At 39.9% G+C, this 14933-nt stretch overlaps 1 protein-coding gene across 1 annotated transcript in view; it reads left to right on the top strand.

Moving 5' to 3' along the window:
* PARM1 (prostate androgen-regulated mucin-like protein 1) overlaps window positions 1-13914 on the top strand; it is a 97734-nt gene extending 83820 nt beyond the window's left edge. Inside the window, exon 4 of the mRNA XM_006907651.3 lies at window positions 10073-13914. Within this exon, the coding sequence (XP_006907713.1) occupies window positions 10073-10157 (85 nt within the window). The 3' untranslated portion in view covers window positions 10158-13914. The remainder of the gene's footprint in view (window positions 1-10072) is intronic.
* The last annotated feature ends 1019 nt before the right edge of the window (window positions 13915-14933 follow it).

The raw sequence follows: 14933 nt of genomic DNA, 5'->3' as shown, positions 1-14933 counted from the left end.
GCAGGAGCCCTTTACGGAAGCTCCTCTGACCCCCTCACTCCCTCCCTTAAAAGCCCCCAGTGGCTTCCCCAGGCACTTAGAATCGAATCCTAACTCCTTCCAAGCTCATTCATGGACCCATCCCTGCCTACCTCTTCTCTCTCATCACATCTGTCTCTCTTTCTTAACTACTGGGCTGCAGTCATGCAGGTTTTCTAGCCGATTTTTAGAATACACCAGGCTCTTTTTCTCTCCAGGCCCTTGGCTCTTCTTGGTCCCTCTCCCTGAAATGCTTTGCTTCTAACTCTTCCTCATATATGGCTTTCACATCACATCCTCCAGAAGACTTGCCTTCCAGTTTGATGCCCATTATTTATTTTCTTACTTTTATCCTGCCTGTTACCTGTCTATTTTATATATATATTTGTTTGTTTATGTTCCTTTTCCTGACAAATATGTAAGTTCCATGAGAGCCCAGACTTTATCTGTGAGCACAACAAAGATGCTCGATAAATCGAATGAGTGAACAACAGGGCATAAGGCTACGCAGTCACACACGTACGCTCCTGACTTCTCTTCCCCATAGCTGTTCTTCTTCCTCAAGAGGGTGTGCACACCCTGTCCTTCCCTCCTGTCCTCGTTCCCCAGGTGTAGCTCGTGTATTTAGTTTCTCATCTTTATGCACACATCCCCTTTGCTGCCCTCTCTCCTCACCCTCTTTCATCTCCTCTAGTCACCCCAGCCCACTCCAACGCCCACTAGGGAACTTTTCCTTCCTCCCTCCCTTTTATCTCCCTCCATCTTTTGTTCTAAATGTGCACCAAATCAATCTAATGTCGGTGTCAAGTATAAGAATGCCCTGCAATATCACCTGCATCTAAGGTTCAAAGAATAGGAAAAACAGGTTTTGAAGAGAAATTGGAATTAAAGGGCCAGTGCTACCTGTGTTTAAAAGCCTTTATAAAAGCATCATTAGGTCTCCTTCCTATTTTAAAAAAATCTCTTCGTTAAGTCTATATTTCCTTGAGCAGCAAACTTAATTTTATGAATTATATCTTACTGAATGGCACTCTTTTTCATTGGTTTAATTACTAGTTTATCACTGCAGATATATTGTATTTTTATTATGAGTTAAATTGGCTTTTACAAACTAGTCTTGGAACCTCATTCGCACTTTGTAACGAAATTTTTCTTTGCATTGGGCCCCCCCGCCAAAAAAGGGATTTACGGATTAACTTAGAGTCATTTTGGACTCACCAGTGGTGAGTTTCGGAAGGGCTGTGTCACCAAAAATGTTACCTCCACTGGAAAGAAGGAAGAAATAGAAATTCTTTCTTCTTGCCACACACTCGCCAAAAATAATGTCGAAAAACCTAAGGATTCTCCCTCTTGATTTCAGACAAGAATTCACATTTACCATCTCGAACCTGCCATTGACTATAGACAGGCAGTCTAGAACAGTGATTAATAGTTCAGACTCCACAGCAGAGAGACCTCAGTTCGAATCCCAGCTCTACCACTTTGTAGCAGGTGCTAGTGTGACCCGAGCATGTGACGCAGCTTCACTAACCCTCACTTCCCTCCCTTGTAAAATAAGGGCGAAAATTTTAACTACTCAGTAGCATTGCTAGGAGATTAATAGACACTGCTTCGCAAGTACATATCCCTGCCATCATAATCATCATCATCATTGTCATCATCATATTATCAAAGTGGTCAACTGGAAGTGACCCCAACAGTAGGACAGTTGCTTAATGATAGTGAGTGTTAGCCGTGTGCCAGGTACTCTTCTAAGCGTGGGGTTCACATCAGTAATGAGACACAGTCCTGCCATCACAGAACTTACTGTGCTTGGAAAATTTTATTAGTAGGCTATTAAAATTGATTCTAATAAGTGCTGATTAAAATGAAATAATATTTTATTTTAAAAATGTAAAGCATATTTTCTTCAGGCATTCTCAACATTGTATAAATTCGATGAGTGATTAAATTGAACGGGTCATAGTTTCTCCCTCCCATATATATCCTCCCTCTAAAATGTAGAAAGGCCCCCAGTGGTACAGATATAAGGCTACTATTTATCTTTGGCACTACAAACTTAAGGATGCATAAAGTGACCAAATCCCTGTTTAGAAACCCCCTAAGGAAAACCCCACTCTGCTGCTGTTATTTTGGCAAAATGATAACAAGTAGGTTCATAATTTTCATGAATCTTAAAGCTGTGCTAAACCCCTTCAAGTGTTATTTTGCCAGATTCTTGGAAAGTCCCACTAATCATTCATCAAATACGTTTGGCTCAATTGACAATTGTGTGTGTGTGTGTGTGTGTGTGTGTGTGTGTGTGTGTGTGTGTGTGTGTACTTAAGGCTGAGTTTTGCCTTGGATGGAAATTTATTTCATTCCTGTCATCCCAGATTTCTGAGAACAATGACATAACAAGAAGTCTGTTGTCTGTGGTCCTGTAGCTCACTTGGCTAGAGTAGCAGCTGACTGAAATCACAGGCCATGAGAGAGCCATTAGCATCTGGCCTGAAACCCTGGGCTACATCCCTACTAACGTAAAAGAAAGGTCCACTTAAAAAGCACAGCCTTGCAACCAGAAAAAGGGCATGATTTGTAAGCTCTGCTAACAGTAGCTCAGTAGTTTCACTTTCTTCCCAAGCTCTAATTCCCTCCGAAGGCATTGGTAAACATTAGGCATCTGTTTTTAACACTCCTATTCTTTGGGGACCATGACCCCTAGTTTTATCACAGTGTCCCCTGCCTGGAGAACCATATCTTTCTGAGATCTAAGCCACTTTTGATGTTGCTTCTAGAAATGAATTGCCCTGGGTTCTCCTCTATTATCGGTGGGTCCCCCATTTTAGCCAGCAGCAGTGTGGTGTGGAAGGAGGAACATGGGCTTTGTGGTCAAGTTCCACTTACTATTTAGGTGGCCTCGGGCAAATTACAATCACCCCGGTCTTTAATTTCTTTACCTGCAAAAATAGAGCTAATCATACCTATCTTTCCAGTTCATTTTGAAACTGATGTAATGAGTGGAGAGTATGTGGAGGAAATAGACTGCATACTGGTTAAGGACATGTACTCTGGAACAAGTTTATTAATCATTCTGTGCATAGTTTCTCCGTTTGTAAAATGGGACTATACTAATACCTAACTCAGGATTGTTATGAGGATTAAGTATGATACAGATAAACCTTCAGTGACAGGTGCTAGAGGAGGGCGATGGAAGCATTAACTACTGCTATTATTGTAACCATTCTTATTAAAATGATGCTTACTTCTTAGGTACTCAGAAAAACGGTGGCTGCAAAAAGTCCCATCCAGTAGGCATCAAAGATTCAAAGGAGAGGGGAATCCTAGAAGGAGAAAGATGGCACTGCAGCTCAGTTTTCTAATGTTCCATTTGCGCAGTTTCAATTGTGCTTTTTCAAAAGGCCTGTGAAGTTGCATCCATGTTATATGTTCATAAAGAGAAACGATCTCTGAGCAGTATTTATTCCAGGGCTTATGTGAAACTTTAAAAGAAAGCAAAGCCTTGCCTGCCTCTTGCAGAAAGGTGTCTTTAATTAGTTGTGATTGAAGAATGAGGTAAGTCAGTTTTGTTTTGTTTAAATTGGCTCAAAACCATTCAGCCACGAGATAATCTCCTGTGCAGGAGACCGTATCTGCAATCACCAGTAACATGGATGCTGCTATAATTAGGTGTGCTAGTAACCCAGACAGACAACACGGCTGTTCCCTTCACAAAAATAAATGTGATATTGATTTATAGACACTACAGGGCCTGGGTCTGAAGGCATCTTGTTAGAAGTCACATGTTTTGCTTTAAGTCTTCTAGTGATTATATTTTATAGAACTAGATTCCTTCTGGTTTTTGTTAGGTTTAAAGAGTAGGCCCAGCCAGCCATAAAGGCTAAGATCTTCTAGAATTTGTGATCTACAGGTTGACTTTTTTAGATCAGCTTTTGGCATTCTGCAGGTCTACCTCACTGGTCCTCAACCTTTAATGTGTATGGGAATCAATGGGAGAGCTTATTAAAAATACAGTTTCCTAGGTCTCATCCTCATCAGATCTGCTTCAGTAGGTCGGGATGGGGCCCGTGCATCGGCATTTCTCACCAGCTCACAGGTGATACCAACACTGCTGGTCCAAGAGCAAACACCTGAGTAACCCTGCTCTGCTCTCATCTCCTAACACTCCAAATACCTTGCTCTAGAGTTTCTCAGGTAGATTGCCCTGCTGTTTCAGGCCTCTGTTACTTTGAACACAGTGATCCCTCTGTCGGAGGTATTTGGTTCACCTCTTTTTTATCTGACTGATTCCAAGTTGTCCAACCCAAAAGAGAGCCCCTCTGGGAAGTCCCCTCCCCACCCTCTCCATGGCGAGTTCCTTGCTGCACACACACCCTTCGTACCACTCACTTCCCTGGACTGGAATCGTCTTGTTCTCTGCCAAGTCTCCTCCACCAGAAAGATGTAAAGCCCTGAGCAGTACCTGGCATATAATAGTTGCTTTATAAATATTTCTTGCCTGAGTGAAAGATTCTAGGTAGGCAAGTTTAGGGTGCAGAAGCAGTATTCATTTCCTCCAAATCAGGAGAAACTAGGTTTAGAGAAGGGGAAGCCACGGGGATCTGTTAAACATTACACTTGCACTGGTAACCTCGTGACTCTGAACCTGTTTACAAATAGGGAAGTGTTCCAGTGTGCAAGCCTGTTCTGTGATGAGTGTCTGCAAGTATGATATCTGGCAGATAACTTAAAAGTAAAGTAAACAAGAAACTTTATCTGCCCCTTAAAAGTAGAGGTAGGTATTTAAGATAAGTTTGAAAGTCACTGTTTTTTAAAGGAAACTCAGACTATGCAAAGAGCACTTGGAAAGTGAACATTTAGAAACATTTCCATCATTGGGATTCTGATGAAAGGAAGATAGAACAGATAGAATTCCTGAATTATGATACTCACTCTGCCACTAATTTGCTACGGTAATGGTTAAAATCACCCCTGATGGTCACAGCTTTCTTAGCGTCAAAGCTGTAGTTCACAATGTCAATTTCTTAGTTTTAAAAAATGTGCCATGGTTATTTAAGAGGTTAACGACAAGGGGAGCTGGGTAAAGGGTATATTGATCTTTGCAGTCTTTCTCTTAACCTAAAATCATTCCAATACAAAAGTTTATTTTTAAAAAATTATAATTCAGCAGCTACCATACAGATGTGTTCTCTGCTCCTGCCCCAGAGCATTTGCACTTGGCGTCCTCTCTGTCTGTAGAGTGTCTGTCTCAGGCATCCACTTGAGGCTCATCTGCATCTCTTTTATGTGTCTGCTCAAATGTCATCTTAGTGAGACTTTCCCTGGTCACTGTATTCAAAATTATAATCCCCACCTCCCATTTGGAATTCCTCACTTCCCAGAACTTCCCTGCTTTATTTTCCTCTATTACATTTATTACCACCTGACATATTATTTTTCATGTCTTATTTTTTGTGTCTGTCCCCACTAGAATATAAGCTCCCTTAGGACAGCAGAATAGAGCCTGATGGATGGTAAGTTTTCAATGAATAGTTAACTGGAAAGATCCAGGCAGGGAAATGATATTCAGAGAAAGAAAGCCACCAGCGGAAACAAGGGAGACAGTGACAGCTGCACCAATCTAGCCTCGCTAATGGATGATAAGTGTCTAAGGCTTAATTATAATGACTAATGAGCTACGGGTTCAGCTGTGTTTTCCCAGCACTAAGCCATATCTTATTTATCTTTGTATCCTTCCTTCTTTGCACCTAATAAGCACTAATAAATGAATGGAAAGGCTCACTTAACTAAAGAGGAGAGGGTTTGGGGAGGAAAAGTAATAAAGTTGGAGCCTTAATGGGGAACTGGGGTTGAAACTTAGAAAGGAGAAGGTGTTTTCTAAAATGTTTGTTTCAACACAAGAAAAGTAAAATCTCCTTCATTTTCAAAGACAATTGAGTTCCACTAAGTATTAATGCTACAGTTACCTTAAACTAGGTATCACTTCACAGCGGTGGAGAAGGCCTAAAGCAGTGTTGCCACTATATATACCAGTTGTCATCAACAATGCATCACCAATTGAGAAGAGAAGTGGGAGAGCTGCTTCCTATTAGAGCAAAACCACTTGAGAAGGAAGCAATGAGGCAACGACAACATAAATTATTCCCTATTTTGTCCACGCAGGTTCTGCTTTTAGCTAACTAAACCATGCAATACAGTAAAATAATATTGATGATAAGCACAGTGCCATTGATTAAAAGGGACTATGAGCACTGTGCTGAGTGCTTAAAGACACACTGTCACATGGGAGGAATTTAGCTGTAATTCTCTTTCCTCTTCCTATATTTAAGGTTGAAATGGTGGCTTTGATCCTTTGTGTTCTTTAATAAGATATTTTCACTTTGCCACAATTAATTGCCACAAGACATACTACTCTCTGCTGGCAACAACCAAACAAACTCCATGTGTACTATTTACGTGCTACTGGAGTACACAGCTATCATCAAACATTTATAAAAGAACCATTGCACTAAGAGCAGCATATTAGATGTTCAGAAAATAAGAAGAAACATAAGGCATAATCTGCCCCCAAGAGGTTTACCATCTAAGGGAGCCAAGGCACAGCAAGTAGAAATAGAGCTGTATTGGACGAATGCCAGTCTTCCCTAAGAAATTGAGTAAACAAAACTGCTTTCACCTGACAATGATGTCACTCGTACAGATTGCTATTCAGATTGAAATTAGATGAAGCAATGTTGTGTAATAGAGCTGGGAGACCTAAGTTTTCATAACAGCTCTACCATTAAATCACATAGACAGTCATCGAGATTCCTTGAGGCCCTCCTTCCTGATCTTCCGAATGGGAGTTTTCCACCTCTTAGGTTCCACAAACACCAGTTTGAAAATCTTCCCCCCTCATTTCCATCTAAAACATGACGCGCTTTAAGAAGTTTTGACCTAGATAGTTTAAAGTGATCATTAATTATTCTCTCCCTACCTCTATCTCTCTCTTTCCCCTCCTTTACCCCATGTATGTGTATGTGTGTGTTTGTGTCTTACCCTTTCTATAATATGATAGAATTTATCCCAACTTGGCTTGAATCCCAGCATGCCCTATGTTTTTTGTTTAGGTTCATTAATATATTAAAACAAGCTCTATGGGTTCAGTACATCTCTAAATATGGTTTATCTATATCTCTTGCTTTGCTTTCCTCATTTATCAGTAATTTGCTCGAGTCACTGTTCATTCGAATGAGAAGGCAAAGAAAAATGAAAGATTCATTTTTTTCTTTTTTTTTACTAGTGTTTGTATAGCAGATGTCTCTTCTAATACAGCAGACTGAGGTATAGCTCTGATCAAATAGTCTTGCCTAAAATAACCATTATCAGTAAAACCTGGTGACCAGAAGATTTTTAATCCTCCAACCTCACTCCAGCATGATAATAATTTTTTTTTAATTCAAATAACAATAATATAAGAAGCTGGTTTTATAACTGTGCCTGAGGAGTAGTTTCAGGAGTTCCTTGTGGGAGGAAGGCTCATTGATACTGAATGTCTTTTTTTTTTTTTTTAATTACTTGCAGATTCGTCATATGCTTGTATAAGTTTCATTATAATAAAAATTAAAAAGCAACATTGTCAAACACTTATTGTGCATTACTATGTACCTGGCCTTTTATACATATTACCTCATTTAATCCTCCCAATAACCTTAATGAAGTTTTTTTTTAAGTTTCTCCATTTTATAGCTGAAGAAACGAGAGGTTAAAAACACATTCAAGGACATACATCTATTGGCCCTACTGACATCTTATGGGAATAAAATCATATGATAGATATAAAAATGCTGTGAGAAAGTAACTTACCATACAAAGCTGAGGCAGGAATACCCTGTCAATAAAGGAACATGTTTATTAGGTAAACGTTGGCCAGGCTTGCAACACTAAGTCATACTGAAATTTGGGCCCGGATCCAGTTTTGTAATCCCCAGATTTTTACTTTCTATAGCTTTCTATACCTTCCATTTCTCAATTATTCCATTAAAGAATTTGATTGGAATTAGAAATTTTAAATGTGGGGTACTATTGGCAATGACTAGTGGCCCAGTCTACCAAAACTGGCCTCCCCATTCCTGTCAATCAGAAAATCAGTGGTGTGTTATTTGTGATCTCTTGCCTTCTTATACCTGCAGAAATGAATGTGAACCTTTAAAGAAAACAAAACATAATTGTGGAATATCCTCAAGGTTTTAGGCATATAGACTGGGTCAGCTAAGCCAGCCTTCAGGACAGAAATCAGAATTTTGAAGGCTAAATTTTGAAACCAGCACATCAAGCGTCTGGTTTTTTTCAACAGATCACTTCTTTTCAAATACCTGACAGATAGAAATAAGCTTCAGAGAGTGACGACAATTATTTTAGCAACAGATATAAGGACAGCAAATGTTTTTCATGCCTCTCAGATTGTATTTTCATTTCATTTAATTTTCATATCTAGCTGAGACAAAAATTAGGAGAACTGGGAATGTTTATCTGTACTATATATAGCATAGCTGATTTCTGATGGCAAGGTGTAATAATTCACACATTAACATGAACCTCAGAAGCACCATATGCTCATTTGTGAAGTTTTCCCAATCCTGTCATTAGTTCTTATGGTCTTAAAATGACCATAATCCTCTCCAGGAAGCTCTCATCTTGTGAGCAGACTGGCTTTTCATGATATATTTTTTTCTAGTCACTCTTTCTTCCACCAACATTTATTTTATTTATTGAGGACTTACTAGGTGCTAGATATTCTTCTAGATGCTGGAGATAGAGCCAAGAACAAACAAAATTGGCAAATGACCCATACTTACAATCTAGTTAGGGGAGAGAGGTGAAAACAAAATAAATAAGTCTGTTAGAAGATTGTGACTTCTATGAGAAAAATTAATCAGGGAGTGCTCGGGGAGAGGGGGCACAAGTTTAAATTGAGTTCTTAAGGAAGGCCTCACTGAGAAGGTGACATTTGTGCATAGGCTTGAAGGAGATGGGGAGATGAGCTATGTGGAGACATGGAGGACAATTGTTGCAAGCTACGGGAACAATAAGTGTAAAAGCCCTGAGGCAAGAGTGTGCCAGGTATGAAGGGAAAGTGCAAGGAGGCCAGAGTGGTTGGTACAGAGGGAGTGAGAGGGACTGGAATAGTAGCTGATGCGCTCAGAAAAGTAACAGGAGCCAGATCCTGTAGAGCTTTGCAATCCATGTAATGACTGGCTTTTACTCTGTGTGAGAGGAGGAGCCACTCAAAGATTTTGAACAAAGGAATGAGAACAATCTAACTTCAGTTTATTAAAGACATAATATTAATTGTGGAACAAGTTCCCAGAATACCCCACCAAAGACTGTTAAAGCCATATCGTAGTTCAACTAAGATGCTAATCAGACTCTAAGAAACTGAGCACAGAGCACTGGATCCAGGAGGTGAGGGATTGAGTCATAGCTCAGTTGGGTGACCTTGAGCATGTCAATCAACGTCTCTGAGCCCCATTTCCTCATTGGAGAAACAAGGATAAACAATATCTGCCTCATGGCTTTATTTTGAGGATCAAGTAGAAACAGAACATAGAAGCATTTTGTAGATAATAAAACAATATGTAAATATCAGGAGGGGTGGTGAGAGCAACAGTGGCTGTGGTTGTGGCATTATTATTTCAGGGAAAATTAAATTCAGGACCTAAGTCAAAATGACAGGAATGCAACCTTCCCTTTCCCATTACTTCTTATAAAATAGCCAAGGGAATGGGGCTTCCTCCTCCAGCACTGGAGGGCACGGAGAGACAGACAGGACTCTGCTGATCTCAACAAAAGGCGTCGCTTGGGCTTCCAGCTGATCATTGGTAACTTATAGGGTGTTTATAGACTGGGGCCTCCACAGTTGATGAGTCTGTCGCCAAGAGGTTGTCATAGTGAAGATCCTGGCTTCCCTCTTGTTGGCTCTGTGAACCTCCTCAGTTCAGGCTGCAGAGCACCAGGCTGTCTACGGATGGGCAACTTCTCTAAATAACCGTAACCCTCTTCTCCTTCTCACCAGGCATTCCTCCTATGGAAGGCTTCTGGATGATCACGATTATGGGTCTTGGGGAAACTACAACAATCCTCTGTACGACGACTCCTAACAAAGGAACGTGGCCTGGGATGAGGAATAACTGCTCTTTATTTATAAGTGCTTATCCATAGAATTAATGACAAGTACCTGATGCGCATTGAGCGACAATCTTAAGCCCTGTTTTGTTGGTTTGGTTATCTTGTTTTCCTCACTCTCCTCTGGATGCTACAACTTACCCTTTCTGGTACGAAAAGAACCATTACATAAAGGTGAGTGGAGGCTGAGTTGCAGCTGAAATGGGCCGACCTTGAGCCAGTGGAGCCAGACCACTGCGATGGAGGCTTCTGTACCCACCACAGGACCCACTGCAAAAAGGACAGAGGAAGAGGAATCAAGTTGTTTTGTCAGGGGGTTACTTTTAGGGGAACTTTTTGTTTGTGGATTTCTTAAACTTTTATTTAGAAAATTACATTAAATCTCAATGAGGGGAAAAGAAATGAGTTCTGGGAGGATTTCACCCTGCAGGTAAGGAAGCAGGAATTTCTCAGATTCCTTTTTAATCTCTATTTATCTGATTGTGTCTGACAGGATGCCTGTTTCTTACCTGCCTAATTAATGAAAGGGGAAACTAGAAAGTGCTCCAGAGGAGGCCAGCCAGCCAAGGGGCAGAGTAGCTGATTGCTGTCAGATTTCATTGTACCCTCTACCTGTTCTCCCCTCCAGGTCACCTGTCTCCAGGATGCCTGTCCTAGTCCACAGCAGCTGGATTCCCAGCCCACAAGCTTACAGTGGGGTTGTAGGTCCACAGAAAGCAATGAGATGAGCTTAGTTAGAGAAAAGGAAGGGAGAGGAGTGTGGAGTGAATGTACGGTAGGGTGAATGGAGGAGGGAGGAAGCTGACATGTACTGAGTGCCTCATTAAAGAAAATGGGAATCAGCTCTCAGTAACTATCAGAGGCAACCACTTCTCAGAGGAGCCCATAGAATCCTTGCTTTATCCCCACAAAGCAACTGGTTCACTGCCTTACTGTCTGTCGGATAATGGCTGTAAACTGTTTTTAAAGACGATTTTTCTAAGGCACTAGTCTATCTGCAATTGCTCATGAGGCATTTGAAAAAGACACCGTGATTAATCCATTTATTCTTTGCATACACTTACTTTACTGATTCTGCCCTTTAATAAATGAAAACTCCTAGTTAGATAGTCTTAAAATCTTGTATAACAAATTTTGAGAATGAACTGATCATTTTTACAGGTATCCATTTATTGTAATGATTCTCAATACAGGCAGTTTTGTACCCTGGGGACATTTGAAAATGTCTGGTGAGATTTTTGATTGTCACAACATGAGGGTGCTACTAGTGGGCAGAGGCTATGGATGTGCTAAACATCCTACAATGCACAGGATAGCCCACCACAACCAAGAATTATCTGGCCCAATAGTGCTGAGTTTGAGGAATTCTAATTTATTGCAATTGCCCATTGTGACAGAACAAGACTCCCAGATTTTTAACTAAATTAAATGATTTGTTACATTTTTATCCTTTTTAATTTGTTGGCTGATGGGTTGTTTTGAGCATGCATGGTTGTCTTTTTATTTCCTTGTGTGTTCGAGATAGCTTTATTTCATGGCTGTACCTCGGCCCTCCTATAACAGCTGATATTAGCAACTGATGTTCTGATTTCGTGGAGTAGAAAACATATACTAGGTCCTGTTTTGAAATGTGTTATATTGTTTGACAATGTCATAAAGAACCTGACACTGGTGAACTTTTATTTTTAAACTTGGACTTGCTGCCATGACTCTGTTAGTTTCCAGAAACTTGACCCTTAGCTCAACCTGTCACTTGCTGCGGCCCAGCAAAGTACTGGCATGTGAACCACAGTTGCCGTGCTGTCCTAAACCCCTCTGGTATCAAAGACACCAGTATCCAGGCCATTTCTACAAACCTGCCATTCCACACTCTGGTAAGAATTTATTCCTAAATGCCTTAGGTACCAAAGGAGAATGAGCAACCACCAGAGGTATGTTACAACAGGAATGGGTAACAAGGAATGGAATTCAGATATCTCTTATTATTTAAAACAAAAAATAAAAAATGGTCAGGAATGACCAATGATGACTCCTCTGGTTGAGCTTGACCTAAATAATTGTCCCTTTTTCCTGGCCCCACTCCCTATATAGGCTTTCAGTTTGGCAAAAGATGAGTCAATAAAAACAGGACACTCCACATATATTTTTTCTCCCTCAGTCACAAACATTTTGACAAAATATCCATGAAACACCTTTGAAGAAATAGATGCACTTCTGGATGTTGCTTCCGTCATAAATCCTGGGTCAGAGGGACCAGCCTCTTTCCAAGGAATCCTGACCAGTTATAAGCCATGGACTCAGCCAGCATCTTTCCTTACTGAAGGCTAGGATTGATTGTGCACTTGATGCATTTGTTGCTCTGATTAACTTCCAAATCCCTATGGCAAAGGCAGGGATTTGGACCTAAAGCAGATCTGTTCAGCAAGGTGACAGCTTCCTATAAAAAAAACTCTCTAACATTCTTTGTTATATTAGTATAAAGTACCAGTGGGTTGAACCTGATTTTGCCAAATGTATTTTTTCTATTTCTGAGTTGGCCAAAGGATTTTAGCAACCGAATTCAACAAACTTTGCTTCACACATGTACACAATGCACACACACCTGAAATATATATGGATAATTGACGACCTTTACCTCAAGGAGTCTATCCAGCTCTACCCAAGGGAAGTAGTTCCAGTGGATCTAAACAACCACATACCCTCCAGGGACAAGACTAGTCAAAGCATCAGAGGGAATGTCAGAGCAGGAGGGAGGCAAGCAGCCTCTTGTAGATTACAGCTTGCAAATGATAAAATAGCAGATTCAATTTTGTTTTCTTTTCCTGAGGCCCCAATAAAGTCTCCTACCCTCCTTGGATGTCTGTGCCATCATTTCTTAAATGAGGGTGATGCTTTTTTATTGACCTCACCCATGCTACCTTACAAATGTGTTGTGAGGATTAATGAAATCATGTCTACAGTGTTTTAAGTTTCTTCAGAAAAATATTTATAGACATTTTAAGTATTTTAAGTATTACACAAGTATATAAGTGCTCTCAGTTTCTTATCTGTTGTCATACTGGTGTGTCATTTTTACTTGTCTATAAAACAACGGCTTTGTCATAGCTACATCAAACAGCTGTTTCAGCTCTAGGCTACCCCCCACAATGTAGCTGACTGACTGAGGGTTAACTGTGCTCGGGACCACAAAGGCTAGTTTCCATCACCATATGAAGGATGGCCCTAGACATAGGTTTCACAGGCTGTTGAGTTAGGATTCAAGAGGTTAGGGTAGCACGGTATGGATACCTGAACACTAACAGAAATAGACCTCTGGCCTTTACCATCTTGGGGTCTTCTGAGTTCCTTTGTGGAGTTGATTTTAGTTTGATGTCATCTGTTTGCCCTTCATCTTGCTTGCAAGGGTGCATGGTTCAATCCCTTGCATCTGGGAAACGAATTTTGCAACTGGGCCGGATGCAGATTTGTACGATGATTCACCTTCTTTGCCTTTAACTTCTTTTTGGCAAATAAATGTACCATTTCAACTTTGATTTCAAAGTGCTAGGTGATATTGGTTATAGTGCTAAGAGACCAACACCAGATTGCTTTCTTGGGGTGAGTTGGCCAACATCATTTAAGGATGGAAAGATGTGCAACTTCTTTGATATTTAATGTAATTGTATCTACTTTTGTTGTATGGCATATTGCATATCAATTATAATTATATCAATTAAAATTGTTAAAAGCTTGTGTCTGACAGTGATGATTCACACTTTGATATGTTGTGTTATTCAAGCCATTCAGTTGATAAGCCCCATACTGCTTATATTAAGTAGCCCTGGCTTGTTTTTATAGAAAACTTATCCCACGTCAATAAATAATATTTTCTGCAGAGCGAAAAGGTCTTCCTGATCTTGAAAAAAATTGAAAAATGTCAGAAATGAAGAAATTTTACAAGCAGTGATTTTCCTCTTAACTATACACTGTGCCTTATAAAATAGATGTAAAAATAAACACTTTGATTCAATATAGACAGTGAAGCATAATTAAGTCCTATGAAAGTATACTGGCATTAGGAGTACATTTGATAACACTTGGTTCGTTCTCCTTCAAAAAAATTATATTCAGCATACCCACCCTTATCTAACAGTAAAACAGCAAGCAATATCAATCACCCAAACACTAACCAAAGATTATTCTAATTCTGAAGAAAAGACAACAACAAAGCCCACGCATTTTGAAATGCAGGAGAGGAATGGAACCACTTGCAAACTACAGCTCATTGATTTCATGATGGATGTAAACTCAAGTTCCAATTTAATAAGTTTAGGTACCTGGTTTCCAGGGGCACAGCTTGGAGGGTTGACTGTGAAGAATCAAGATGAGAAATGAGAAGAAGCATAGAATAGACCCTTTTCCATTGCTCATTCGGTCATTTCTTGAGAATCTGCCATGAACACAAAAGCAGTAAAGACTCCACCATTCCAAGTTTGTCTGCAGAGGATCGGTCAGAAAGCACTTTAAATGTGCATAGAAAGAAAAGGCTTAATAATACACAGTGTTTACATTATATGATTTTTGGGTCCAAATCAATATTTTTCCCAGTATTATTGCTTTTCCAAGTCAGATCATACTCTGTTTCAATTCTTTAGTAACCTATCTATAATCTTTTACTCTCTTGAAATCTAATGGTACTGACCAATAGCTGTATTTTGATTATTATCAGAAATCATCTAGTCATAAATGACACTTGAAAAGCATTGATCAAA

Source organism: Pteropus alecto, unplaced genomic scaffold, assembly GCF_000325575.1.
Source record: "Pteropus alecto unplaced genomic scaffold, ASM32557v1 scaffold161, whole genome shotgun sequence".
NCBI classification, from domain to species: domain Eukaryota; kingdom Metazoa; phylum Chordata; class Mammalia; order Chiroptera; family Pteropodidae; genus Pteropus; species Pteropus alecto.
This window is presented reverse-complemented; position numbering and strand designations above follow the sequence as displayed.